The 27,541-nt window shown below is 47.0% G+C and overlaps 2 protein-coding genes across 9 annotated transcripts in view; one reads left to right on the top strand and one right to left on the bottom strand.

The window, feature by feature from the left end:
• Positions 1 to 481: 481 nt before the first annotated feature.
• Positions 482 to 27,541, bottom strand: part of SUGP2 (SURP and G-patch domain containing 2) — a 40,272-nt gene continuing 13,212 nt past the window's right edge. For 2 of the 8 annotated variants that reach the window (XM_071219224.1, XM_024560747.3), the window contains exons 6-10: positions 26,523 to 26,634; positions 21,585 to 22,075; positions 19,527 to 19,588; positions 17,018 to 17,154; positions 13,240 to 16,105 (exon numbers count right to left, since the gene is read on the bottom strand). In XM_071219224.1, coding sequence (XP_071075325.1) covers positions 15,985 to 16,105; positions 17,018 to 17,154; positions 19,527 to 19,588; positions 21,585 to 22,075; positions 26,523 to 26,634 — 923 coding nt within the window. In that variant the 3' untranslated portion in view covers positions 13,240 to 15,984. Of the gene's footprint in view, positions 834 to 13,239; positions 16,106 to 17,017; positions 17,155 to 19,526; positions 19,589 to 21,584; positions 22,076 to 26,522; positions 26,635 to 27,541 lie in introns of those variants that run through there. The other 6 variants (XR_011650361.1, XM_071219228.1, XR_011650360.1 and 3 more) reach the window with 6 other exon arrangements.
• On the top strand, positions 11,159 to 12,746 carry LOC112305021 (NADH dehydrogenase [ubiquinone] 1 alpha subcomplex subunit 3-like). The gene is made up of 2 exons (XM_053911243.1): positions 11,159 to 11,220; positions 12,022 to 12,746. Exons 1-2 carry the CDS (start codon positions 11,159 to 11,161, stop codon positions 12,314 to 12,316), a joined length of 357 nt encoding a protein of 118 aa, XP_053767218.1. The 3' UTR covers positions 12,317 to 12,746.

A 27,541-nucleotide genomic window follows, 5' to 3' on the forward strand; every position in this document is an offset into this window, starting at 1 on the left:
AAGCAGGCTCTGGTGGGAGGTGTCGTGGCCACCTTCTACAGCTGCAGAAACTGATCCTGAGAGAGAGTGGGGAATGCCAAGAGCTGAGGAACCCACAGGACCCTCCCCCTCCTGAGGTAGTGGCAAGTTGAATGGCTGGCGGGCTGGTGAGTAAACCCCAGGAGCTGGGATATACCAACCTCATTCTTGGTGAGAGGCCAGGAGCAGATGTGGCCTCTGGGGCATAAAGGGTGGGGGAGGGTAGGGACATACATACATACATTTTCTAATGGAATCAGCTTCATGTATTTCCTTTTCTGATTGCCAAAGTGATACATCCTCAGCGTAAAGTCCGTTTCGAAGGAAACACAGACAAGTATAAAGTAAATAATGAAATAGATCCATTGTCATAGCATTTAATTCCCTGAATGTATTTCTATTACAAACTTACTATGTGCCTGGTGTTCACTGGTGAGTTAAAACACACTGGCACGGGAAACAAACTAAATTCAGATGCCATCGCTGTCCTCAGTGGGTGTGGGCTGGCACACACCAGGACCAGGTGCTCAGTAAAAATCTGTTGAGTGAATGAAATTATAAGAATAAAGTGAATGTGGGGAAGGGGGAGGGAGGCATAAGGGTACTAAATGGTAATAGAAAAAAAAAAACAACACAATACAGAGTCCTGGCTAGTTTGGCTCAGTGGATTGAGTGCTTGTGAACCAAAGGGTTGTCAGTTCGATTCCCAGTGAGGGCACATGCCTGGGTTAGGGACCAGATCCCTGGTAGGGGGTACGTGAGAGGCAACCACACATTGATGTTTCTCTTCCTTTCTTCTTCCTCATTTACCCTCTCTAAAAATAAATACATAAAATGTTAAAAAAGTACAATAAAGATTAAATTAAAAAATAAATTTTATAAAAAAAAGTGAATGCACAGAAATCACTGTTGCAACATGATGGTCTCTTTCATTCCATATTTTTTCCCTTTTCTCAGCCACAATGCAACCATACTGTACCCATGACTTCTCAGTGGAGGCCCGCTTTCCACACCAATAGATACCAGTCTGCCCTCTTGTGTTGAGAGATTTTATCAGGACTCTTCTATGATTTGTTAAACTGATCCCCTGTGGTTGGGCATCTAGGGTGCTTCCCAAGGAATGCTTCTGGGGGATGACTGTGAAAGTGGAATCACACATTTTCAAGGCTTTTGATGGACACCTATGGCCACACTGCCTTCCATATCACATGTGCCATGTCTCACTCTGTGTGTTCATTTCTCTGAACTGATATTTGCAAATACATGTTAGAGACATTGGCATTGCAAGAAATGGATTAAAATCAGAGGCTCCCAACGGGGGATTGAGTAGTGGCTTCTTAATAGGTACAGGGTTTCCTTTGGGGGGCATGAAATGTTCTGGAACTAGATACAGGCGGTGGTTGCACAACATTGTAAATGTACTAAATGCCACTGAGTTATACACTTTAAAATAATTAGTGTTATGTAAATTTTACTTCAATTAAAAAAATCAGAGGCCCCAACTTGGGGTGGGGGGTGGTGGTCTCTGGCCTCTGGCTTCCAGAAAGTCTCCAAAACTCTGCTCAGTGTCATCTCCTCCAGGAAGCCTCCCTTCATAACCCATCATGCCCCTTCCAGCACTTTCCATCTGTCCTCTTGTCTTCAAAGCTCTCATCATTCCCTGGCATAGTTTCATTCATTCATGCATTCATTCATTCATTTGGCAGAGTTAGTTCACAATTATTATTATATCCCTTTTCCAGAGAAGGAGACTGAGGCTCAGAGCATTGGGATGCCTCAGGGCACCAAGCCATGTGAATGTGGGGCTGGGCTGCCATCACCAATCTGCCCTGGCCCCTTCCAGAGATGCCCAGTGGTCATGGCTGGGATCTTTTCCAAATCAGGGGAGGTATAAACAGTTCCCCACAGTTGCTCTTATACCATTACTGTGTAAACAGTAGCTGGACCTCAGAAGGGGTTCTTGTGACTTCTGGTCCTTTAATCGTTTCAGTTGATTCACTTGTTCATCTGTTCACTCATTCATTTCACAAACATATTTTGAGTCCTGACCATGTTCTGGGCCCTGTGCTGGGTTTGGGGGTTACAATAATCATAAAAGGCAAATATATAAACAAGGAAAGGTCATATGGCAATATACACTGAGAAAGAAATCAAACGGGAAGCAGGACATGGCCTGGAGAGCATGCAAATGAGGGTGGGGGTGGGGGAGTAAAGTGGGGGCTGCTCTACTGTCTCCTGAATGTACAGGGAGGTAATATTTGAGCTGAGACTGCAAAGAGGAGGAGTCAGGAACAATGATATCAGGAGGAAGGGCATCCCAGGTGGAGGGCACAGGACAAGCAAAGGTCCTGAGGTGGAAAGGGGCTGGGCATGTCTGAGGAATATCAAGGAGGATGCTGAAGCTGGAACAGGGTGAAGCTATGGGGGAGAGGATGGTGAGTAGGCCAGGGACCGCAAAGGGTAGGTTCTACTCTAGGATGATGGGAATCATAGGAGAGTTTGGGGAATAGCTTAATGTGGTTTATAGGTTCTGGAAAGCTTCCTGTGGCTGCTGTCCAGAGAATGGTCTGCAGGGACTGTGGAGTCAGGGAGACTGAAGATGAGCTGGGGCAGACTCCAGGGGAGAGATGGCCTGACCGAGTGAGGGTCATGATCATGAGAGCTGCTCAAGGGTTGGAGGAGGATGTTCTCGAGGCTGAAGGAGGAGAAGAGTGCAGGAGGCTCCTGGAGGTCTGGATGTTTGACAGAGCTTCTCCATGATTTGGGGAGACTTGGGGGGCCCTGGGCAGGTCTGGAGGTAGGTAGACTGGGGGCCTCAAGTTCTTATCTCCCACGACCTTGAACTTCTTTGGCATAGATGTATATGGGGAACACACACACGGCCAGATGTCCACCTTTCCCCCAGAAGAAGGCAGGAAAAGGAAAAAATTTAAAAAGGTGGGGTCAGGGTAGGCAGAAGGCTGAGTAAGACGTTTCACGGTCCTGTGGGAAGGAAGCAAGTTAGAGCTGGCCTGCGCCTCCCTGCCCTGCTTCCTTTGACAAACTCTCTCAAAAGTCACTGCATTGTGCTGACAGGGCAGAGCTGGCTCGGCTCAGGCACAGAGGGATGTGGAGACTCTTCTTGGTTAGTCAGCCATTTCTGGATTGGAATCTCTGCCCCACCCCTGGTTACCTATATGAGCCTGGACCTGGATAGGCTTTTCCAGAAGTTGTTCTAGAACTACCAGATTCCCTGTGGAACAAAACAAGTGCCATCCACAAAAATTCCATTTTGGGTAAGCCTTTCTTACTCTGAGCCTCTTCTAGAAGATGGTTCTCACCTCCCAGAGCTGTTGTGAGTAAGCCTGTTGTGTAGCTGGCACTCAAACAGCTACTTCCATTATTATTATTTCTTTAAAATTCTATGAGGCACATACATGAATGCATGTAAAACTGAAGAAATCTGAATAAGATCTGTCAGTTGCATTGATGTCAATTTTCCAGTTACGATAATGTACTATATTCACGCAGGACATTCTCCCTGGTGGAAGCGTCCAACGCAGTGGGTGTTTAGTACATTCACCAAGTTGTACAACCATCACTACCATCTACCTCTGGAATATCTTCATCAGCCCCCAAAAGAAACTCTGTGCCGATTAGCAATCACTTTATTCTCCTCTCCCCCTGCTTTGTGTCAGTTACTGATGTACTTTCCGTCTCTATTGATTTGCCTATTTTAGGCATTTCATATAAGTGGAACCATACATGTGGCCTTTTATGTCTGGCTTCTTTCACTTGGCATTATGTTTTTAAGCTTCATCCATGCTGTAGCCTGTATCACTTTTCATTCCTTTTCGTGGCAGAATAATACTCCATTGTATCAGTATTTCATATTTTATTCATTCATTTATCAGTTAGTAGAACTTCGGATTATTTCCACTTTTGACTATTTTGTATTTATATACACGTTTTTGTATGAACATCTGCTTTCAATTTTCTCTTATTTTTTTACAATTGCATGTGAATATAGAATTATTTCAAAATAAAAACTTTAATGAAAGGGGTAAAAAGACCTGCAGTGCTGAGGATTAAGATCACATGTTGAAAATAATAGAAAACAATAAATATTATTTGTGTCAAGTGGGGGCAACCTCTACGAAGACTGTGGAGCAACCCTTAGCTCAGGCCTTGCTATTTCCTGACTGGTCTGGGCTCTGACTTCCACTGCCCTTCACCTGGGGATGCTGACAGACCCATAACAGCCAATGACAAGTCTTGCAGTGGTTGGCATACCTAACCATACTCCTCCCCTACTCCAACACCTACTATCACTCCCTAGCACCTTGCAGCAAAGTCAAACTCCTTGGCTCTCCTCAGAGCTCTACCACTTGTTGACACCTCCACTGTCCTCCCATAGGTACCCCACATGCCTGCCCAGCTCGCTCCCTTTCTGGCTCCCTCTGCCCAGATGCTGCCAGTCAACATGCCTCTGTGTTCTCTCCTTTGTAGTGGGCATGTCACGGAAAACTTCTCGGAGGATTTGGCTGTTTAGCGGGTGGGTTTGTAGGGGTAGGGGGGCAGGGAAGCATACTGATGGTTAAAATTTAGGGTCAACTTGATCAGGTACTGGTGCCTAGTTCTTTGGCCAAACGCTATTCTAGATGTTGCTGCGAAAATACTTTTTAGATGTGGTTAACATCTCCAATCAGTTGACCTTAAGGAAAGGAAGTTATTTTTGATACTCTGGGTGGGCTTTATCTAATCAGTTGAAGGTCTTAAGAACAAAAACAGATTTCTTGGGGAAAAAGGAACTCTCCTCAAGACTGCAACATAGAAACCCTCCTTGAGTTTCCAGTGTGCTCAACATAAATTTCAGACTTACTACCCCACAATCACGAGTCAATTCCATAAAACAAATCTCTTACACTGTACATAATGTACATATATACACTATATCTTGTTAATTCTGTTTCTCTGGACTACTACAGGCACCTAGAGGCCCGGCAGTGGTGGCAGGCAGGGCTTGCTTGTCAGAGACAGGATTTCCTGGACAAAGTGAGAGCGTCCAGCTGCAGAACCTCAGCTGCTTACCTTGGCCTTTCTCAGTGGGACCCAGGCCAAGCTCAGCCTCAGACATTGTCCAAGACATGCGCAGGCCAAAAACACTTAGGATTCCTCAGGTTTCATAGTCCTGGGCAGAGACTGCTCCAAGGTGCTGACCTACCCTGCCACCCTTGACCAAAATAAACCCAGGGCAGGGACCTGCAAGATTAGCCACCCCGAACCCCAGTGGCCTGATTCAGGTCAGAGATCTGAACGTTGCCGGCCCCATGGACAGGGCCATCCTTGGGCCCAAAAAGCCTGAGAGGTGGACCAGCTGGCCTTGGTGAACAAAAATTTCATTTTGGAGAGACTCAAGTGAGAGAAAGTGATTACAGCAGCTGACAATAAAAGGGCTTTTTCTCCTTGTGGGACCCTCAGTCCCTTGGAGGAAATCAGAGTAGTCTAGGGCCTTGGTGGCCTTCACAGACGTCAGTGGGGGCAGACTCCAACCTACATTTCTGATTTGAAAGGCTGTGGCAGTGGATCTCTGGTCTACCCAATGCAGGTGACTATTGAACAGGATTAAAAATAAACATTAGCCCTGGCTGATATGGCTCAGTCGATTGAGTGCTGGTTTGGGAACTGAAAGGTTGTTGGTTCGATTCCCAGTCAGGGCACATGACTGGGTTGCAGGGCAGGTCCCCAGTTGGGGGTGTGTGAGAGGCAACAGATTGAGCTATCTTTCACACATCTTTCACACAGAGAGATGTTTGTCTCCCTCTCTTTCTCCTTCCCTTCCTCTCTCTAAAAGTAAATAAATAAAATCTTTTTAAAAATTGTAAAAGAAGTAACCACTAAATATTTACTAACAGTCTTCACTATGTATCCAAGGGAAGTGAAACATACATCCACATAAACACTTGGACACACATGTTCAGGGCAGCACAATTCATAGTCGCCAAAAGGTGGAAACAAGCCAAGTGCCCATCAATGGATGAAGGACAAACAAAATGTGGTCCATCCACACAATGGAATATTATTCACCCATAAAAGGAATGAAGCACTGATGCGTGCTACAACATGGATGACCCTAGAAAACCTGGTGCTAAATAAAAGAAGCCAGACACAAAAGCCCACATGGTGTGTGATTCCATCTATATGAAATGTCCAGAACAAGAAAATCCATAGAGACAGAAAGGAGGTCAGTGGTTGCCAGGGGTGGGGAGAGGGGAAGTGGAAGTGATTGCTAACAGAAAAGGGGTTTATTTTTGGAGGTGATTAAAGTGTTTAAAATGGACTGTGGTGATAGTTGCATATATCTGTAAATCTCTTAAAAAACCATTAAACTTTATACTTTAAATAGGTATAATGAATGGTATGTGAATTATAGTTTAATAAAGCTGTTTTTAAAAGTGTTCTCCAAAACTACACATGTACTAAGTACCCACTGTGTACCAGGCACTGAGCTGGGTGCAAGGACAGAGTCTAGAGGGGAAAAAAGAGTTATAAACAGATGACCACAGTACCAGCAGATTCCTCCCTCACTCACAGTACAGAGAGCGGAAAGAATAACATTTGTGTGGATGTGAACGAAGGAGGGAGTGTGTGTGTTAGATTTTGAAGGAAGAATAGGAGTTTGCCAAATTCAAGGTGGGAGCTGACAGTGAACTCAACTTTATAAAATCTAATAAACAATAAAATAAAGTTTTAAAAATGAAAATGGCCCTGGCTGGTGTGGCCCAGTGGATTGAGTGCTGGCCTGTGAACCAAAGTGTCGTCTGTTCAATTCCCAGTCAGGGCATGTGCCTATCAGTTGGGGTTGTAGACCAGGTCTCCGGTGGAGGGGGCACATGAGAGGCAACCACACATTGATGTTTCTCTCCCTCTCTCCCTTCCTTTCCCTCTCTCTAAAAATAAATAAAATTAAAAAAAAAAAAAGAAAATGAATACATCCTCATTTGTCTGCATGATCTGAAGGAGTGTTTATTTTTGGACACTTCACAACCCAACCCTGAACCATGCCTGGCTCACCCAGGCCACCCCCTGAATGATACTGTTCATGTCCACCACAAAGAGAGTGCTGTAACAGCATGTCAGTCTCTTTGTTCATCAGGAGTATGGAGAAACTGGAAAATTCTGGCCACCTGCACTCCTAATTGATGTCCATGAGGATGAATAGAAGGTCAAAGGCCAGGCCTGACCGAGAACCTTCCCCAAAGACCTGCTTTCTCTCAGGCTGGGCTCATTCTGGCCTCCCTTCTTCCAGTATGGCCAGCGTGTGGGTTGCTGCAGAGTGAGGAGGACTACGTTCTCATCTGAAAATAAATCATGACCCTGAATGGGTAAACAAGAAACTAGGGTGGAGGAGGGGCGTGGGGTAGGGAGGACTGAGGGGAGAGAATTGTGCCTTTCCTGGGAAGATGAATGCAGCCTTTCGAAGCTGGCCTCCCTGCGCTGGGCCCTCAGCGATGTGCTCTGCCTATGCTGTGCCCAGAGCTGTTTCCAAGTGCCTGGTACCCACTGTACCTTAGCCACTGAGTCCTGACTCGTGAGACTCTCCCAATGTGGACCCCATTGTCACTCAGAGAAGTCTCTTCTTTTCACTCTTAATGTGGATCTTGCTTTTTGTAAACCCAGTGTGGCCTTTGACTGTTCGCTGAGTGCAAGATGTTCTTTACCCATGGTCCATTTCACAGAGCGAAGGGGAGAGGGCAGGACTGGGACTCAGTGGGGGCTCCAGGAGTCCTCTTCAGGCCTGATTGACAGTGATTTCAAGCAGGAGGTGTCTGAAGGGTGAATGTCTTGGTCAAAAGCAGCTGAGATGTGTCACCTACAGGTCTGTTCCTTCTCCTGGGAACAGCATCTTGGTGTATATAGGGCTGACCCTCTCCCCTCTCAGGGAGGTCATCCAGTGAATGAATGAGTGAACCAACTGATAGGTGGACAGAAGCTACTGAGAGACTGTCAGGGAGATGCTGGAGGGACTCATGGCAGCCTGCAAACTGGGAGGAAGCAATGGAAAGAGACAGTCTCCATTCAAATCTGGTGCTTTTTTCCCCTAAGACCACAGTTGCCTCAAACAAAAACTGACAATTTCTGCCAACATGTGGTTTGTCATTTTTACTTCCTTTGTATAATTTTCATTTAAAACTGCACAGGCGAACCCTTTCTGTGTAATGAGGCACATGGCTGGGGGAGGGGCTAGCACCCCACCCCGCCTTTCCCAGGGCAGACATTTTGGAGTAGACCTGCCTTCTCTGTGCTCAAATACAGCTGAGCGTCTCTGTATATGGGCATCTGTCCACAATTTACAACATTTCTACAAAAATCACATCCCACTTTGGCTTTTATCTGCCTCCTAAGATCAAACTCCTTTTTCCAAAGCTCCATTATATTTCACACCCAAAGCTCCCTTGAATTGTCCTTTCCTTACCTCTATGTGCTTTGTGCCCAGTATTTGCCAGCACAGCAAGGCTCCTCACATCTGTGGACATCAAAACTCACACCCTGGGTTGACCCCAGTTGTTTGCCCCATGGGGCAGAGGGGTACCGATGTTTAAAGATACCAGCCCAGCTAGGCTGTCAAAAAGGCTAGTGTCTGGTGCAATCCCTGTAGAAAACAGCTTGGTGATTCCTTGAAAGGTTAAACGCAGTTACCACATTATCCAGTAATTCCACTCTTCGGTATGGACCCCAAAGAATTTAAAACAGGGTGCAAATAAAAACTTGTACACTAATATTTGGGGCAGCTCTATCCACAATCACCAAAAGGTAAAACCAACTCAAATGCCCATCAACAGATGAACGAACGAACAAAATGTGGTCCATCCACACAGTGGAATATTATTCAGCTATAAAAACGACTGAAGCACTGACACAGGCTACAATGTGGATGAACCTTGAAATATCTTGCTGAGTAAAAGAAGCCATACACAAAAGACCACGTATTGTCTGATCCCATTTATATGAAATGTCCAGAACAGGCAAACCCATAGATACAGGAAGCAGAGTAGTGATTGTCAGGGTCTAGGGAGGAAGGATGGGGAGTGACTGCTTATGGGGGTGAGGTCTCCTTTTGGGGGGATGGAATGTTCTGGACTAGATAGAGGTACTGGTTGCACAACACTGTGACTGTGCTAAATGCCAGTGAATTGTTCACTTTAAAATGGTGAATTTTTTAAAAAGATTTTATTTATTTATTTTTAGACAGAGGGGAAAAGAAGGAGAAAAAGAGGGAGAAACAGTCATGTGTGCTTGCCTCTCAAGCACCCTCTACTGGGGACCTGGCCTGCAACCCAGGCGTGTGCCCTGACTGGGAATTGAACTGGCGACTCCCTGTTTTGCAGGCTGGTGCTCAATCTACTGAGCCACACCAACCAGGGCTATGATGTATGAATTTTGTATCAGTAAGAAACAAAAAGGTTGAGGTGATCCTCGTGGAAGCCAGTAAGGAGGTGGGTGCTGTCCTTCCAACACAGGCCAGCACTGGGTGTTAGCAATTCTGACATGTCTCTGGGTTCTTGTCATTGAGGGGATGCCTCTACTTGGGCATTTATTGGTTCTCCGCATTGTTTTCCTCTGAATCCTGTTCATATGCTCTCTTCTCAGCTGATGCTTTGGACAGGAAGAACATCCATATTCTACAAATGAGGAAACTGAAGCTTTGAAAGTGAGACGAATTTGCAAGGTCACCCACGGTGGCCCTTCCATCACATCATGTGGTTTAGGTAAGAACTTAGAAACTATTTTTTGGAGGACAACTGAGCTGACAGGAAACCTCAGTGACAGTTTCCCAGTGACGGAGAATGGTGGAAATGGGACAGCTGATATCTGTGAGCTTCATGGAGTGCCAGTGCTGTTTCTCAAAACTGTGGCAGTAGATACTACTATTCTCTCATTTTACAAATGAGGAAACTGAGGTTCACAGAGGTGGATCACTTGCTCTAGGTCACACAGCACAGTGAGGACACGGAAAGACTGAGGATTCAAACCCTCAAATTCTGCTTTGGTTTGAGCTACCTCTGGGCAAAAACAAGTCATCAAAGTGTAAACACTAAAATCTCCAAGTGGAACCTCACTTCTGGGCCATGAATTCTAGGAACTATGAGACTGTGCTCCCAACACAACCTGAGAAATCTCTGGAGAAAACAAGCAAAGGAAGGCTCAGCTCATGAGGTCCTCCTCCTGGAGTCTAAGGAAAGTAGGTGGTGCCAGACTCATCACAGAGCTTCAATCTTTTTCTTTTTTTAGCATTTTATTTATTTATTTTTAGAGAGCAGAAGGGAGGGAGAAAGGGAGAGAAACATCAATGTGTGGTTGCCTCTTATGTGCCCACTACTGGGGACCTGGCCGGCAACCCAGGCATGTGCCCTCACTGGGAATCAAACTAGCGACCCTTTGGTTCACAGGCCAGTGCTCAATCCTACACCAGCCAGGCGAAAGACAGCTTTGAAGAACTCATTGTACAGCTTAGGACTGGCTCCTCCCCTTTCTGGGCCTGTTTCACCATCTATACAATGGAAGAGAACAGCTGGCAGAGCGGTAGCTGTGTGGGAATTTGGCTCCAGCCCCAGCACTAATCAACCTCCAATCTCCAAACCACATGGAATTCTACCATGTATCACCCTTCTGGCCAGACACTTAGTCTTGGCCCCCTCCTCTGTCAAAGGTGGGGGCAATTTGGGGGTTCTGCCCCATCTTTGAGCTGGTAGGGGAAGGGTGGGGTAGGGTGCCCAGTAACAGAGCTTGGGGATCCTCACACACAAGGTCTGCTTCATAGGTAGGGAAATTGAGGACTAGGAGGGGGAGATATGGAAGGATTGATAACAAGATTAGCCCTCTAAACTCTCTAAGAACAGTCCTGGGTTACCGTATTTAACCCTGCCAGCCCACCACCCCATTTCATGAAGAAATCGAGGCTTAGAGTCCCACAGTCCCATGGCCACAGGGAGGGTATCTCCAGCCCTCATGGTTATCACCCCATACATTGGTATCAGCAGTCATTAGATAGAGGGGGAAATCAAGGCCTGGAGGGCCAGGAACTCCTGCCCAAGCCCACAGCTTCCTCTGGGAACTCTGTCACTCAGGACACTCAAGGTTTGGGGTGGTCAGGGTGAGGATGAGAGGCTCAGAGAGGGGAGATGTGGAGGAAGCAGGGGGTGGCAGCCGGGCCGTGTCCAAGTAGAGCTCAGGGATATGGTCTGGAGGGGTGGAGACTGTGGTTCATGGCAGAATGATCCCCACCATGTCCTAGCAAGGCAGGCACTGTTGGGGAATCAGGAGCGCTGATAGGGTCAGTACCCCCCACCCCCCAACAAAGAGTTAGATTGCACAGACACGCTCTGGGACACCCTTGGTCCCAGAAATGCCATTTCTAGGGCTTTATTCACAAAGAAGAGTGCTGTAGGGTGTAGGGGCTAATTCTTGGGAACAACCCTGATGGCTGCGGGTGGGGATCTGTGAGACAAAGGACAGTCTATTGCAAAACACGTAAATGTTGGGGGGTAAATTTTTCCAAGTAAAAAACCCCAATAGGCAGAGTAGTATGTGCCTGCAGGTTGGGAATTGTTCCTCAGAAGACAAGTTTGCACCGTTAGATTCTGGTCAGTGTTACTTATTCACAAATAGCACTTGAACGTTTACTCACATGGAAAAGTTGCTAAGACCTCCAGTCGTGTGAAGAAATAAGTTTCTAGACAGCATGCAAGGTGTGTATTGTTATTTAAAAGACTTATTTAATTTTATATTTAATTTTATTGGCATGTGAGAGTGGGAAGGAGGGGAAACCTCTGTGTTTCATTCTGCATATATCTGGGGTTTTGTTCTGTTATCTTTTACTAAGAAAATGTACTCACATTGCTTGGCCATGCGTGTTTGCACATATTATGCATGTGTGTATTGCATACACACATGTGCATGTGCACACACACACAAAACAAAAGCCTGCTTTAAAACTTAAGATTGGAGGCTGCCACCATTGAGATCAAGACTCGGTGCCTTCCTTAAGAACACCTGGGTCAAGGAGCCAGTGCTGGTTGCGTCCTTCACCATTAGGGGCCTTGGTGTAATTCTGCCCTCCTTCAGCCCCTACACTAAGCATGCCGCCATGATTAACCAGGTTGCACCCTACAACTACACAGTCCCAGTCCGAGATCATGGGAACATGCCCAGCCACCCCCAGGGTCCACGCCTGGAGTGGCTGAAGAAACTGAGCACCTCCACTGAGAGGCTGAAAAGGCTCCCGTCCTCTGTGGCCCCCCCAAAACAAAAAAACTGAAGACTAGAGCCTATCCAGCAGCACCCTCTCCCTCTCACAGGGGCCTAGGGCACCCAAAAGGCTTCCAGGAGGAGGGGAAGCTAGGGAGAAGGGGGAGGAGTGGCACATTTAGGTCCCTGTTAGCCCTAAATTATAAGGTAGCAGAGGAAATTTTACCTTCTGAGCTAGAAGAAATCCTTCCACCACTCTCGAGATTCCTCCAGGATACAGCGGGGAAAAGGGAGGCTCAGGGTCCCACATCAGCTTCCTAAGGAGCCCTGTCTCACCTGTCCCCCTCTAATCTGCCAACAAACCCCACCCCAACTCTTCCCAGGTTCTCTGCTGCCCTGGGTACGCTCGCAGTCTGGCTCCTGTCTGTCATGCCATCAGGCGGAGGCCCCTGCAGGCCCACACATGGCTGAGCTCACCTACCTGCTGTGCTCTTTGCTCTCTCCTCCAACCTTAAGGGCCAGGGGCAGCTGGTAGAGGAATCAGACACAGGCTGACAGCACACAGGAGCATCAGGGAGCTTTGAAGACACCAAAGGTTGGCTTCTAGGTCAGGGGAAAGCCCAGGGGCAGCTTGGTCTATCTCTGGCAGCTACAACCCCAAGCCTAGGAGCAGATAAGGCCTTGAGGGGGCATGTAGGCAGTCATAGGCAGCTAAGGCAGGGCTCCCACATCATGACATCCTCTCAAAGGCAGGTTTCTTCTCCTAGCACTACTCCCTCAGAAGCCAGCCTGCCCACCCCCTGTGCTGGGCCCCAGTCACTACCTGCTCTCGGCACCTGGGCTTTCCCAGTGATTGACCAGGCTCCCACCCTGGCAGGCAGAGAAGTACCCTGAAGTAGGGAGTTCATGATCTGTTTCCATGTAGGCACTACATCTACCATGTGTCCCTAACTGGCCTGATTTTATAAATACATCAACAGAGACCATGGAAGATTGGGTTCCTCTACATTTATTGCAACTGCTAAATGATTAACATTCACAACTTCTTAGATTAAAAAAAAGAAAAACAAAGAACTTCCATTTTGTAACATCACAAATGTCTTCTAGGTTTTACCAAGGACCAAAAACACTAAAATTCTCTATCTGATTTCCAGTGATGGAAACAAGCCAGAGACAATAAGCACCCAAAGTGGCGAGTTAGCACTTTCCGGATGCCTGTCGTCCTCACGGGAGAGACCCTGGAACTAGAATGACAGAAAAGATGCTGTGACTTTGACAAGGCCACACACCCACACACACACCGCAAGTTCCCGGTAGAGCGAGCGGCCTTTGCTGAGAGAGCAAGGTGGCACAGAGGGCCAGCATGCACTCATCCCCGGCCGGCAGCTGGCACAGGACACACCACTATGCTCCAGCCTGGCGCCCACAACGCCTCAATTGTTGACTCCACAGAAATGTCACTTAAGTGCTTAGAGGACTAAACAGGCTCAAGAAGTAGGTTTTCCTTTAATATTTGCTAAAGTCTCACAAACAGTGACAGCTCAAAGTGGGATGTCCCTAGGAGGAGGAGTGGCAGGAGGCTATGGGGATAGGGCTCACATCCCGGGAATTCCTAAAGCATTTTATTTGTGAACAAAAGCAGAGAAAGCCAAGAATAAGCACATTGGGACAGAGTGAACATGACGGTCAGAGCTATGCTAAAAGAGAAAAAGTGAGAAAATGTGCTGGGGGGTTACACGTCTCACTCAGGCCAACAGGTACTCTGTGAAAGGCCACAGGCAACCAAGGCCCTGTTCTCAGAGTTCCATCTTGTGGTCCAAACCACAGCCAACATGGGAGGCTGATGGAAGGATTTGGAAAGAGAGGAACAGAAGATGGACTTCCACAGGTGTGGGTCTCCCCAACCACACCACCCTTGCAGGCTGGTTCACCTTGCTGAAAGACCACCAGTGTTGCCATGGCCATCAAGATATGCCAGATGCCACAGCAACAGAAATGATCAGAAGCAGGCAGAGATATCTGGGTGCTACACCTGACATGAAGAGAGATGGCACCAGGCAGGTGAGATGCCACGTGAACAGCAGGACAGACAAGACAGACCAGAGGGGCAGCACAGACAGCTGGGTCTGTGCTCTGAGAAAGCAAGGATTTCTTAACAGCCAATAAAAGCAACCAGCATGATAATTCACTGCTGTGTTCCTCAAGTTTGTAGTATCAGTATGACCAAGTTGTCCAGATTTTAACATATTTAAAGCTTCAACACTGCTGTTTTGGGAAGAAGGGTTGAGATTCCCACAGCCTGAGAATTTAACACGTAGTTGCAAAGTGCTGGGAGAAGCTATAATGGGGTGGGGGAGAGGCGGCCTTGAAATAGCAAACAGCTGTGGAGCCTACCCTAAGAGGTTCCTTTCTGTTCTGTGAAAGGGCCCTAACAAAGCAATCCTTTGCATTGCCACACAGGCAAAAAACAAAGAGTCTTGAAGAGTTTATCCCCATGCCTTTGCAGGAGACTCCATATGTGGTTTAAAAAGAAAAATCAACTGTAGCTTTCTTTGTGGATTCTAAAGACAAGTATAAATTTGGGGAAAGTTTCATCAGTGACCACTCCCCACTGAATACAGCTATATTATACTGTTGCTAAATTTTGTTAAGCCTCTTGGGATGCATTTAAGAAATGAGATTCCATAAATAATATTCTCAGAATCAAGTATCTCCACTTGTTCAGAGCTTCAATGCTCCCACTGACAGCTTGTGCTGCCAGAGTACAGATTACATCCCGTTTAAATTCTAGAAGCGAAGAGAAGACACAATCAGTAATCACTTCAGCATCAAGTCTGGTAACAGAGCACTTCTGGAGAGCAATGTGCCCTGGATGGGAAAGCCAACAGGAGCTGGTTCCTGGGCGTTAAAGGTGCTGGTGCTGCCAGGGCAGCACCACTTCTGAGGGAACCAAGAAAGATTTGGAGGGGACTTGTTGCCCAAAACATTTGGAAGAGGAGGAAAGGTAAAAGCAGACTGGAAATGGTGCATTCTTTTTTCTTTAAGAAAAAGAAAAGACAGCAGAACCTCCGCACCAGAAATTGCGAAGACATTTGTTTTTCACGTACACACCAAACCGACTTGGGCTCTGACTCCAGGGTGGATCCGGGGCAGAGGTGGCGTTTTTAGAGTGATTGCTGCTTCAAGGCTTATCTTTCTCACCAATGGTTTTCATCTATTCAAGGAGAGAACGATTTTGTTCAAAACTGAGTTGGAAATTATGGGTAGGGAGGGGAGGAAGAGAGGAGAAAGATGAAGCTATTCATAAAGCCAAGACCCTTCAGAAGGAAAAGGATCTGAAGAACCTCAAAGAGGGAAACAGAGCAACCACCCTCTGTGGCCAGCTTCCAGGTTGCGCTTATACTTGCGGGACACGAGATCACTTCTGCAGCAGCCTGGGAGCCCTGCACAGAGGAACCGCAAGCAGGCCACGTGCAGCTGTGCTTGGCACAGGTGATGTGGCACTAAGGCCCACATCACACACCCACTCCTTTAGCCAAACCTGGAAGTTGAGAGGGGGGACAACATCCGCATCCAAAGACTTCTTTTGTTTCCCTCAAATAATTTGATTTTTTTGGGGTGGTATTTTGATGCCTGATTTGGGGGCATGGGGAACACCAACTTTTCTGGAGGAACTGTCGCTGCATATCAAAATGCCAGCTTAGGCAGGATGCCCAACGTGCCAGCTCCCACACATACCTATTTGTTGGCCCGTTTGTGTCTGTACATCTGCATCATCCTCTGACGGAAGACTTCAAACGTGTCTTCCTTGTGCTCCTGTCCTTCGGCGCCCAACCCCTCCCCTTCCGAGGCCGTTCCCCTAGGGAGCAAAACGGAGAGTTAGGCACCCCAGCACCCTGACCTGACTATTAGTGCAGCAGACCTGACTGAAAATGGCTTGAACAGTTAGAGTGGACAGAAGTATGTGGAACATACCACAGTGATGGCTGATTCGCAATGGGGAACAAGGGCACTCACCCGTGTAGGTGCGCAGGAGCCCCATTATAGCAGGAAGCCCCCCCATAGGTGCTAGACTCAGTTGTAAATGAAATGCCTGCAGGCTGTTAATGGGCTTAACCAATTCCAGGACAGACCACCCTATACAGCAGGGGTATCAAACTCATTTTCACTGGGGGCCACATCAGCGTCCTGGTTGCCTTCAAAGGGCTGAATGTAATTTTAGGACTGTATAAATGTACCTGCTCCTTAACTAGATGCAAGGAGCTTGGTGCTACCACCGGATAGAAACAAGGTGTGGGGCTGGATAAAACAAGGTGGAGGGCTGGATTTGGCCCGAGGGCCTTGTGTTTGCCACCTGTGCTGTAAGGGTTGCATATGGACTCCCAGAAAAGGAAAAGTGCTTCTTGTTGTAACTACCCAGAATCACCACTCAGCTTTTATGACAATGTGGCCAAAATGCCAGGGGCCAAAAAGCCACTTAAACAGTCTGCACAAGCACAGCAAGGAGCCAGGTGAACACATGCCTATGGAAATATCTGCTTCTCATCTCATCTGAAGACTCCCTTTGCCAGACAAACAAACAAACACAGGCCCCCCCCCCCCACCAATAAAAAACCCTGCCAACTTTTAAATCATGTTCACCATGAAGGGAACCAAGAATTAGGCTGCAGGTGAAAGAATTTAGGACCAGAATCCCAAAGAAAGCTTCTTCTTCCAGGCACAGGCACAGTACCACCCCCCAAACCCCCAGCCCTAAGTGCCTGCTACGTACATGCCCACAGGCTCCCTGATGCCCTTCCCACAGGAGCCCAGGCCATGGCCTTCCTTCCAGCCCATCTTCTGTAGCATCTGGAACCCCAGGTTCTTGTCGGTCAGCTTTTGCTGGGCAAAGTCAAAGTCCTTGGGTTTCTGAGGAAAGAGTGGAATGTAGCATGAGGGTTGCAGCAAAGTACCCAGAGCGAGGGTCTCCAACATGGTCTAGCACTAATACTCCCTGACTCCCCAGACATTCACCATCAAGCCAAGGTCATCTCCCCAGCTCTCACCCTAGAAGGGACGAAATAACTTGAGAGGCACCGAGAGTCCAGTGACAGGAAGGAAGTATGCCCTGAGGTATCAAGCAGTGTGTGTGTGTATCTGAGTTACTGAACAAATCTGGGGAAGCTGGAAGGCAAGGGGTCTTAGCAGGATGAAAGTCCATCTTCAGGGCATTTAAGGAGGGATGCAAAGGAGGGAGGAGCTTGACACTGGCTAGTGCAAAAAGAAGGGACAAACAGTAGTGTGGGAGAGATGTGTGTGGGAGACAAGGACAGGGGAAAGATGGGGAACAATGGGCAGGAGTTGCTAGCCCTGATGGGGCCCCCACCATCAGGAAAGTGACCTGGAGAACAAAGGAGATGGAACCTGCCACCGAGATGACAAGAGTGCCTATCATGCCCTCCCAGACCGAGAAAAGAACAGCTATGGTGAATGGATGGTGGAGAAGGCAGGGCAAAGGCTGGCTGAAGGTTCCCAAATGGCAGGCCTGCCCCCCTTCAGGAAAGCCCTTGGTGGGAGCAATGGGAAGAACAGGGGTCAGCTTGGCCTGGATAGATCTGGTAAGCATTAAATCTAGGTCTGAGGGTCACCCTGACCTAGGGCTGAGGTGTGCATGAAGAGCTGCAGGAAAGTCTTCCTCCCCGTCTGCAGTCCCCCAAGGAGAGACTGCATCTGCAGGACACACGATGCACATGGGGTTAATATGCATTTCATTTAATCCTCAAGGTATGTCCTACTTGCAGGGTAGTCGTGACTGTCTCATATAGCAGATGTACAGATGGAAGCTCAGGAGTTACATGACAAGATTAGGTGGCCAGGCTAAGCCTGAACCTAAGCTGCCCCCTCAACTAGGCTATGCCTTAACTCAGGCCACCAGATGGGCACTTGGGCGCTGGCTCAGTTTAAATGTCAGTGCAGCAGAAGGACCACGAGCTCTGGGTGCAGGAAGGCTCCTCCTCCTGCTGTAGCTGGGGTCAGATGCTGAGAATGGTGCACTCAAAACGAGTCTGACTCATTGGTGGCCACTGCATGGGCTTTCCTCACCACCAGCAGAGACCTCCTTGTTCCCTGCTCATCTCCTTGACTTCTAGGGATCTGTGATGTCTCCATGTATTCCAGATGACTTCACTCGGCCACCTGGAATTCACTTCCATCTTCTCCTGGTGAACTGTTACCCACAAGGGCTCCCCAGTTCAGCCAATGGCGGTTCCATCCTCCTAACTACCCAGGTCAACAACCCTGGGATTACCCCAGACTCTTGGCTTTTGCTGTTCCACATCCAATTCATCTGAGTCCTACCAGGTCCACCTTCACTCCTCCTGTCCCCAGCTCTGACCAGCTCCCACCCCACAGGCTGCTCTCAACACAACAACCAGTGGCCATACTTCTTCTGCTCAAACCTCACCATGGGTCCCCAGTGGGATCTCCCAGAGAAGGACCAGAGTCCTGGCCTCCTCTACTTCCTCACCTCCCTATCCTCATCACTCCACTCAGGCCCAAAGAGCTCCCTGTTGACCCATGACCACCCTGGGGCCTCTCCCAGGCCCTCCTGCTTAAACGGCAGCCTAATCCCACCGTATTACCTGTTGAACTGCTTCTCTGTACCCACACTACCCCCCACCACAACCTGGTCACACACATTTCAGCCCTGCTCACTAATGCCTCAGGGTGGGCACAAAGGGCCTGGTGCATAGGAGGTGCCAACCAGTTAACACACATACTCTGCTTAACTGCTTTTTAAACCACATTACATTACAGTCCACTAAATCTGAACCTCTTGAGGACTGAGACATTACTTTTTCATCTCTCCATTCCACTGTTTTTTTTTAATGTTTTAAAGATTTTATTTATTTATTTTTAGCAAGAGGGGAAGGGAGGAGAAAGGGAAAGAAACGTTGATGTGAGAGAGAAACATCAAGAGGTTGCTTCCTACATCCACCCCTACCAGGGACTGAACCCGCAACCTAGGAATGTGCCCTAACTGGGAATCGCTTTGTGGGATGATGCCCAACCAACTGAGCCACATAGTCAGGGTCAACTATCTCTTAAATGGACTACCCTCCTGTGCTTTGGAGTAAGCTAAACAATTTTCAAAAGTTTCCAGAGAGAAAAGACAGTTGTGCTTTGTACATTCATACCCAGTCTGAAGCATAAATACAGCTTAACAGCAAGCCACAGAGTCCTTTAAGATTCAGACAAATTCCAACTATGTTATAGGAGGATTCACAAATAGTCACGCTCACCTTCTTTTTGGACACGGGACGACCCCGAGGCCTGTCGTAGGCGATGCGAACCGGTTCGTGAACTGGAAGACAAAAAGATACATGTTTGTGTGTGTGCTTACATACGTATACATATGCTTTCCCCAGATTTCTGAGAGAGAAAATGAGAATGCTGCAATTTTGGCTAATAGCCTGTCTGCTGACAGAAGGTGGCTACGACCTGCACAAGGCCAGCTGCTTGGCCCAGCATCCTCCCAGGAACCACATGACCATGGAGCCCAGAGGATGAACATGTGGGTTTAACCAAGGGCTCCTTACTGTGGGAAAGTATCCTTAAACATAAGACACCCATGTTTATGATGAAGGACCGAATGCATGAATCATGTTCTATGAACACAGAAATATATTTTGCTTCACAAACAATGTGCAATGCTATGAATACCCTCCAGTGTCACTCCAGCGATTATCCCACTGATAAAGAATTAATGTCCACACAGAACTTTCCAGCAAAAATAATCATGCTTCTTCTACAAAGCTCCAAATCACATCATTATTGTTATTATTAGTTGGTGAGGAAGGGGAGAGGAGAGATCAGCAAGCCTGGTTTTTTCTCATCAACCACTCACTCAAAGAACTGAGAGCTTCTGAAATAGGAAGGACTCCACTTTCCTCTGTGAAGGACATACTTAAGTATTCTGATATGCTACCACCATCTGCAATAAGAGTTCAGTAAAACAGTTACAGTGATCCACTGCTATGCCAAAGTTTCCAAATACAAAATCATGGGACTGTTCTGTTAGTGGGAAACTATATTGATACTGCTGGGTGTGAATGTGACAGTCTCAGTAACATCAAACAACATGAATGACAAATGATGGGGCACTGTTCACCACCACCACCTCACAGCATCAGCTCCACACTCGAGGCACATGGCTGAGGCTTGGCTGTGTGGACACTTGGGAAGGTGGGAGGTATGAGTAGTAGCCTGGGCCATGACCAGCCCATAAAAAGGCCACATGATACAATTCTACTTATTGAGCCTACAAAAGGCAAGGCCGGCCCTGGCTGGGTAGCTCAGTTGGTTAGAGTATTGCCCAGATATACCATCATTGCAGGTTTGATCCCCAGTCGGGGCACATATAAGAATCAACCAGTGAATGCATAAATAAGTGGCACAACAAATCAATGTTTTTTTCTTCTCTCTCTAAAATCAACTAATAAAAAAAAATAATAATAAAAGAAAAAGAAAAAAGAAAAGGCCAGAAAATAGTCCGTGGCTACTGGGGCCGGATAGGAGAGGAGACTGCAGACACTTTCTGGGGACAGGCTCTAGCTCCACTGTACTGGTGGGTTCATGTACTGTACACATTTGCCAAAACTCAAATGTCCACTTGAAAGGGGTGCATTTTATTCCTGGCAAATTGTACCTCAAGCACCTTAACCCTCCACAGAAGAGAGCAGGAGATGGCTTCCACAGAGCACATGGCTCCCACTAATAGCTGCACGAGACCAGTCCCATCTCAAGTCCTCCCACCTCACTGTCACTAAGGAAGTGTCACTACTCTAGGCCTTCCTTGGCTCAGAAGGCCAGGCACCCCCACCAAGGCCATGGGCAGGAAATGGCTGAGGTGACCTGGGCCCATCCTCTCCATAGCCAGGGCTACCCTGCTGGAATCTGAGCAATGGAGACCATGGGCAGTATGCGGGACTCTAGAAACCACATACTACATGGCAGTATCTCTTTAGAGTACAAACTAGATCAATTGGAAATATGAGTTTCACATGAACATTTGGAGTGGTGTGCAAAACCACAAGGACTATTTTAGGTTAAAAACACAAGACCAAAGAACCCTATGTTGAGTAGGCTGAGAGGATTTGGGAGATAATGTCCAGGTTGGCAGGTAGAATCAGAGGTGGGAAGGTAACAGGGGCCAGCTTGTTATCTTGTGGCTAAGGGTCAGCAAATTCTTCAAAATAAGCGGGCAACATTTCCACGTTTCCACAAGCAAGTACTGTGAACTCCTCCTTAAGTGCTAAACAGAAGACTCAGTAGGGTGCTATACTGATGATGGCACTCACCTTTGGGCTCTTGAATGAGACATAGCCTCTTGGGAGCTGGAATCATGCCAACCTTCAAGGACTTGCTGCTGACTCTCTTCCGAGGAAAGCAGGCCCCCGAAGAGGACTGTGATAGGGCAGATGTGCCAGCTGGGCCGTCCTCAGCTGCCTCACTTGGAAGGCCATCGGTGGGGGGGCTGCCCTCAGATTTGGCAGCCTCTCCTATAGCCCTGGAGGACCCTTCGGGAGTGGGGGCCTCCTCGCCCCCCTCCTCCTCCTCCTCCTCATCTTCCTCTTCCTCCTCCTCCTCAGGCATCACCTCTAGGCTTTCCAGCTCAACCTCCTGTTGAGGAGGCTCATCTGCAAACTCTCCTTCCTCTTCCATGGGTTCTAGGGAGCTCTCACCGGCATGCAGGTTCAGTGGAGATGATGTAAAACAAATCGATGGGCACAGTTCAAATACCTTCTTTCGATAGAATTTGAAAGCTGAGCTATTTTGGTCATGTAGAAACCTGGGATAAAGATGATATACACTGGTTAACCAGATGGTCCTCTGAAAATTCTTATTTGCTCAAAATGTCTAAATGGACCCGATGAAGCTGGGGATGGGACAAAGAAGGGAATAACCTGATGTCTTTCTACCAGCTATGGCTGATGGTGCAGCTTTGCAATGATATAAAATTTGTGGAGTCAGAATGTGAGAACTAATTGCTTTTCAGGGGAGGGAAGTGGAGAAACAAGGTATGCAGGGACAACTAGGCAATGTGCTGGAATGAGCTCCGACACTCAGCCTGGAGATCCAACCTGGCCTCACTCATCCTTTTCTAGTGACATCACTGGCCCTCTGAACTTTTTAGTGCTCACTGTGACCCTGGAGTCCCTTTCACACTGCCAGGTACAAGATGGAAGAAATGCATCACCCACTGAACCTTCTGTCTCACATCCTGCAGAGAAGCTGCATAAACATGGTGGCAATAAAGCCTCTCTTAGCCTCCAAGTCTGAGGACCACCTAGACACATAGTCAGAGCTTGGGAGTTTGGCTATTGTGAAAAACCAAAACATGCCCAAAGATACAAAATACATTTGAAGCAAAGGAAAGACAGCCCTTGTTCTTGGACAGGACAACATGACCTCATAAAGATGTTAGGTCTCACCTAGTTAATGTATTAATGTCAAAAAGTATCCCAATAAAAGCATCATTTGTTTCTGGATCTAGATGATTCTAACGTTTATACAGAAGACATCTGGGAGAGCTCTGAACAAGCCCCATCAGATAGTACAAGGTGTGTGACACCTGTACAGTTAAAACAGTGTAGTGGGATTAAGAAGTACAAATTGGGCCTTGACCGGCGTGGCTTAGTTGGTTGGGCTTCATCCCACAAACCAAAAAAGGGCACTGGTTTGATTCGCAGTCAGGGCACAAGCCTGGGTTGCGAGTTCAGTCCCCAGTTGGGGTGTGTACAAGAGGCAACCGATCGATGTTTCTCTCTCACATCAATGTTTCTATTACTCACTTTCTCCCTCCCTTCCCCTCACTTGAAAAATAAAAAAATTTTAAAAGAGGGGAAAAAAAAATACAAATTGGTAGTTGCAGTCACAGGGATATAAAGTACAGCATAGAAAATATAGTGAATAATATTGTAGTAACAGTATTGCAATACTGTGTTATGTATGGTACCAGGTAGGTACCAGAATTACTGAGGGATCACTTCATAAGCTATATATATATAAATGTCTAACCACTATGCTGTATACCTGAAACTAATAAAATAATATTGAATGCCAACTGTAATTTTTTAAAAAAGCGTGGTACTGGTCCATGAACAGGTGGACAGACAAACCAAAAAAAAAAGTCAGAAACACAGCATCTGATGAAGGGGGCCCCTCAAGCCACTTCAAAAAATACAACTTTGTCAACAAATGGTGTTGGGACAACTGGAAGTTTTAAGAAAAATATTTAAATTGGACCCATGCTGTACCCCTTGCTCCCAAATAACTCCACACAAATTAGGGATCTAAATGTAAAAACCAAGCAATATGCCCTGACAAGGTGTTCAGTTGGTTGTAACGTTGCACCAAAATGTTGTGGATTCAATCCCTGGTCAGGGAGCATATGGGAGGCAACTGATCGATGCTTCTCTCTCACATTGGTGACTCTCTCTCTCCCCCTCTACTTCCTCTCTCTCTAAAATCAATAAACATATACTCGGGTGAGAATTAAAAACAAAAAATACATAATTAACTCTCAAAATTTATTACTAAGTAAATAACACAATAAAAAAAAGGGCCAAAGATATGAAAAGACACTTCATTAAAGAAATATGGAAAGCACATAAGCACAATGGAAGATGCTCAGCACTATCAGTCCTCAGAGAAGCAAGCCCACAATGGGATACCCTCTCCCCTTCCTGGAACTGGGACATTGAAAGACAGACAAGTGCTGGCAAGGAAGGGGAGAAAACCAAACTCTCATCCAGGCTGCTGAAAAGGAAAAATGATGCAGTCACTTGGAAAGGAAGTTGGGCAGTTTCCTCAAGGTAAATGTGGACCCACCATGGCAGCCAACCTTTCCCCTCCTCAGTATTCATCTGAGAAATGAAAGCAGGAGTCCAGAGGTCCTTACACATGAACAATGCTCACAGCAGATTTCTCTTAATATCACAATGAAAACACCTCAAATGCTGTCAACAGGTGAGTAAAATAATATAATCCCACTTCTCTCAACTTACCTTTTATAATTTTTACTTTACAACCATACAAATTTTGTACTTATTTTTTAAAATGTTACTTATTGTCTACGGCCATACTACCCTGAACGTGCCCGATCTCGTCTAAAATGTTACTTATTTATTTGTGGAGAGAGGGGAAGGAAGAAAAAGAGGGAGAGAAACATCAATCAGTTCGTTGTCTCTTGCATATGCTCCAACCAGGGACCATGCCCCCAACCCAGGCATGTGCCCTGACCTGACCAGGAATTGAACCAGTGACCTTTTGTCTTGCAGGACAATGCCCAACCAACTAAGCCACATTAGTCAGCGCTGTACTTATATATTTTTTAAATGATTTTATTTATTTATTTTTAGAGAGAGGGGGGAGGGAGAAAGAGAGGGAGAGAAACATCAACATGTGGTTGCTTCTCGTGCACACCTTACTGAGGACCTGGCCCACAACTGAGGCATGTGCCCTAGACTGGGAATTGAACTGAAACCTTTGGTTTGCAGGCCGGCATTCAATCAATCCACTGAGCCACACCAGCCAGGGCCAATTACACTTCTTAATACCTGTACCTTTTCCCCCTTCCCCCTCCCTGCTGATAACCCTTCAGATGATCTCCATATGTATGATTCTTTTCCTGTTCTAGTTGCTTAGTTTGTTTTTATTTTTTAGATTCAGTTGTTGATAGTTTCAAGTTTATTGTCATTTTAATGTTCATAGTTTTGATTTTCTTTTTCTTTTTTAAGATTTATTTATTTATTTTTGGAGAGGGAAAGGGAGGGAGAAAGGGAGAGAAACATCAATGTGTGGTTGCCTCTCGCGTGCCCCCAACTGAAAACCTGGTCGGCAACCCAGGCATGTGCCCTGACTAGGAATGGAACTGACGACCCTTTGGTTCACAGGCTGGCACTCAATCCACTGAGCCACATCAGCCAGGACATGATTTTCTTTTTCTTAAATAAGTCCCTCTAACATTTCACATAATAAGGGCTTGGTGATGATGAACTCTCCTTTAGCTTTACCTTGTGTGGGAAGCACTTTATTTACCCTTCCATTCTAAATAACAGCTTTGCTGGATAAAGTAATCTTGGCTGTAGGTCCTTGCTTTTCATGACTTCGAGTACTTTCTGCCAGTCCCTTCTTACCTGCAAAGTTTCTTTTGAGAAATCAGTTGATAGTCTTATGGAAACTCCTTTGTAGGTAACTCTCTGCTTTCCTCTTGCTGCTTTTTAGGTTCTCTCTTTATTTTTAACCTCTGGTATTTTAATTATAATGTGTCTTGGTGTGGTCCTCTTGGGTCCAACTTGTTTGGGACTCTCTGTGCTTCCTGGACTTGTATGTCTATTTCCTTCACGAAATTAGGGAAGTTTTCTTTCATTATTTTTTTCAAGTAAGTTTTCAGTATCTTGCTCTTTTCTTCTCCTTCTGGCATCCCTATGATATGGATGTGGGCACATTTGGAGATGTCCCCGAGTCTTCTTATTCTCTCCTCATTTTTTGGAATTATTGTTTCTTCTTTTTGTTCTGGTTGACTGTTTATTTCTTCCTTATGTTCCAAATCATTGATGTGAACCCTGGCTTCCTTTCCTTCACTGTAGGTTCCCTGTGACTTTTTCTTTATTTCAGCCTTCATTTATAAGGCTGCTCCCCAGAGGCGGAGCTGCTTCTAGACTGTATGGTATTGAGTCTGAGGGACAGGGAGGGAAATGATGTCCCTCCTAGCCTGGGGGGGTGCCAGGCTGTCACTGCATGGAAGTGCCTGTTGCTCACACTTAGACCAGAGACCACCATCATCACTCCACGAGGAGCAAATTCTCATCAGCCCACAGCAGCCAGCGTGACCAGGGGGCAGTGCCCTCTTCTTCCTCAGGCTCTTGGATGAGGATGTACCCTCCTTTCTCCCACCATTGCTCCGCCTCTGCTCAGGTCCTGGGGACACCATCCCTCTGCCCATGAAACTATCTCCCCTCCTCTGGAGAAGTCCTACTTGGCCTTCGAATCCAGCTTAAATGTCCCTATGGAGAGCTTTTTCCAATCCCCCAAATTAGGCAGGGTCCCCCTCATCCCCTCAATACTCTAGAACAGATGCTCCTCACTCATGGCCTTGAGCTCAGCGGAAGTGAAGTCACCTTATCCTGGCATGACACCTGCAGCAGGAGTGCATCTGCCTTGACCACCCTTCGGGCTCTCAGGACACTTGTGGGTGAACACACTCAAAGCAAAAGAGTGTGATGCATACATACCACAGGTCAGGGTTGTCGATGCTGTTTTCTATGCTGAATTGTTCAATCTCTGGTCCCACCTGAGCAACAAATTTGGCCAGTTTTTCTGCTGTCTCCATGGTTTTTGTGTCAACTACAAAACAAAGCAATTGTCATACATCGGTTCTGAGCTGCCACATGCCATGTGGACATCATGGGGCTGTGGAGGCTGATTACAAAGACAGTCCCTCGTGTTCCCCTCTGCATATTCACCTTTTGTCATATGACTCTGCAGCTCTGTCTAGCAGAGGTAGACTCTCCTCTCCCCTGAACTGGGACTGGCCCCCAGACTCCTGCTAGCCAACGGATGAAGCAGAAGTACCAAGCCTGGGGCTCAGAGGCTTTGAGCACCTCCACTACCTCTCCTGGAGGTCTGATACCAACCTCAGGTGAGTCAAACCTGGCTGGCTGCTAGAAGGTGACAGGCACATGGCCCAGTCACCCATATCACCTTCAAAGAGCCTCAGACAACCAGCCACTGCCTACAAACACTTGTGTAGGCCCAGCCAGGCTTAGCTCCTGTGTGAAGCTGCATGTTCTGTAGTAATAGCTAGAACATGCAGCAGTTGGGTAGATTTCCCCTCCTCTATGTTCCCACCTAGTACTGAGTGGGAAGCACCAGTCGGGGGCAGGTCTGTTGCAGAGGAAGAAGGCAGTAGCTAGGAGACACAGAAGGGGCTAAGTTGGTAACTTCAGAAGGAACTTCAGGTCACCTAACCCTGGGGAGGGATCACAGGGACCTGGGGAGAGGAGAAAGAATGAGAACAGTGCAGCCCTATGGAATGTAAAGGATGAAAGAACAAAGAGAAACGAATCAAGGAGCTCAGAGCCCCAGGCACACGTATAAGGCATGGCCTGATGGTCAACAGTAGGATCTTGCAGGGGGGCACAGGCACTGGGCAGCAATCCAGGTTAGCTTCACCTTCAGGACAGGAGGAAGGATAACACAGAACTCATGGGCTGCCCCCTCAAGGAAGCAAGAGGAGAGAAAGTGCCATCTT

This window comes from Desmodus rotundus, chromosome 9 (assembly GCF_022682495.2).
Source record: "Desmodus rotundus isolate HL8 chromosome 9, HLdesRot8A.1, whole genome shotgun sequence".
NCBI lineage: Eukaryota > Metazoa > Chordata > Mammalia > Chiroptera > Phyllostomidae > Desmodus > Desmodus rotundus.

What these genes read in the sequence shown, in the direction of transcription:
- LOC112305021 (XM_053911243.1), top strand. Translation starts at nt 11,159, where the DNA reads ATGAGAGGCTCAGAGAGGGGAGATGTGGAGGAAGCAGGGGGTGGCAGC. An exon ending in GGCAGCCGGGCCGTGTCCAA is followed by an intron (nt 11,221 to 12,021) that starts GTAGAGCTCAGG and finishes GCCACCATTGAG; the next exon opens with ATCAAGACTCGGTGCCTTCC.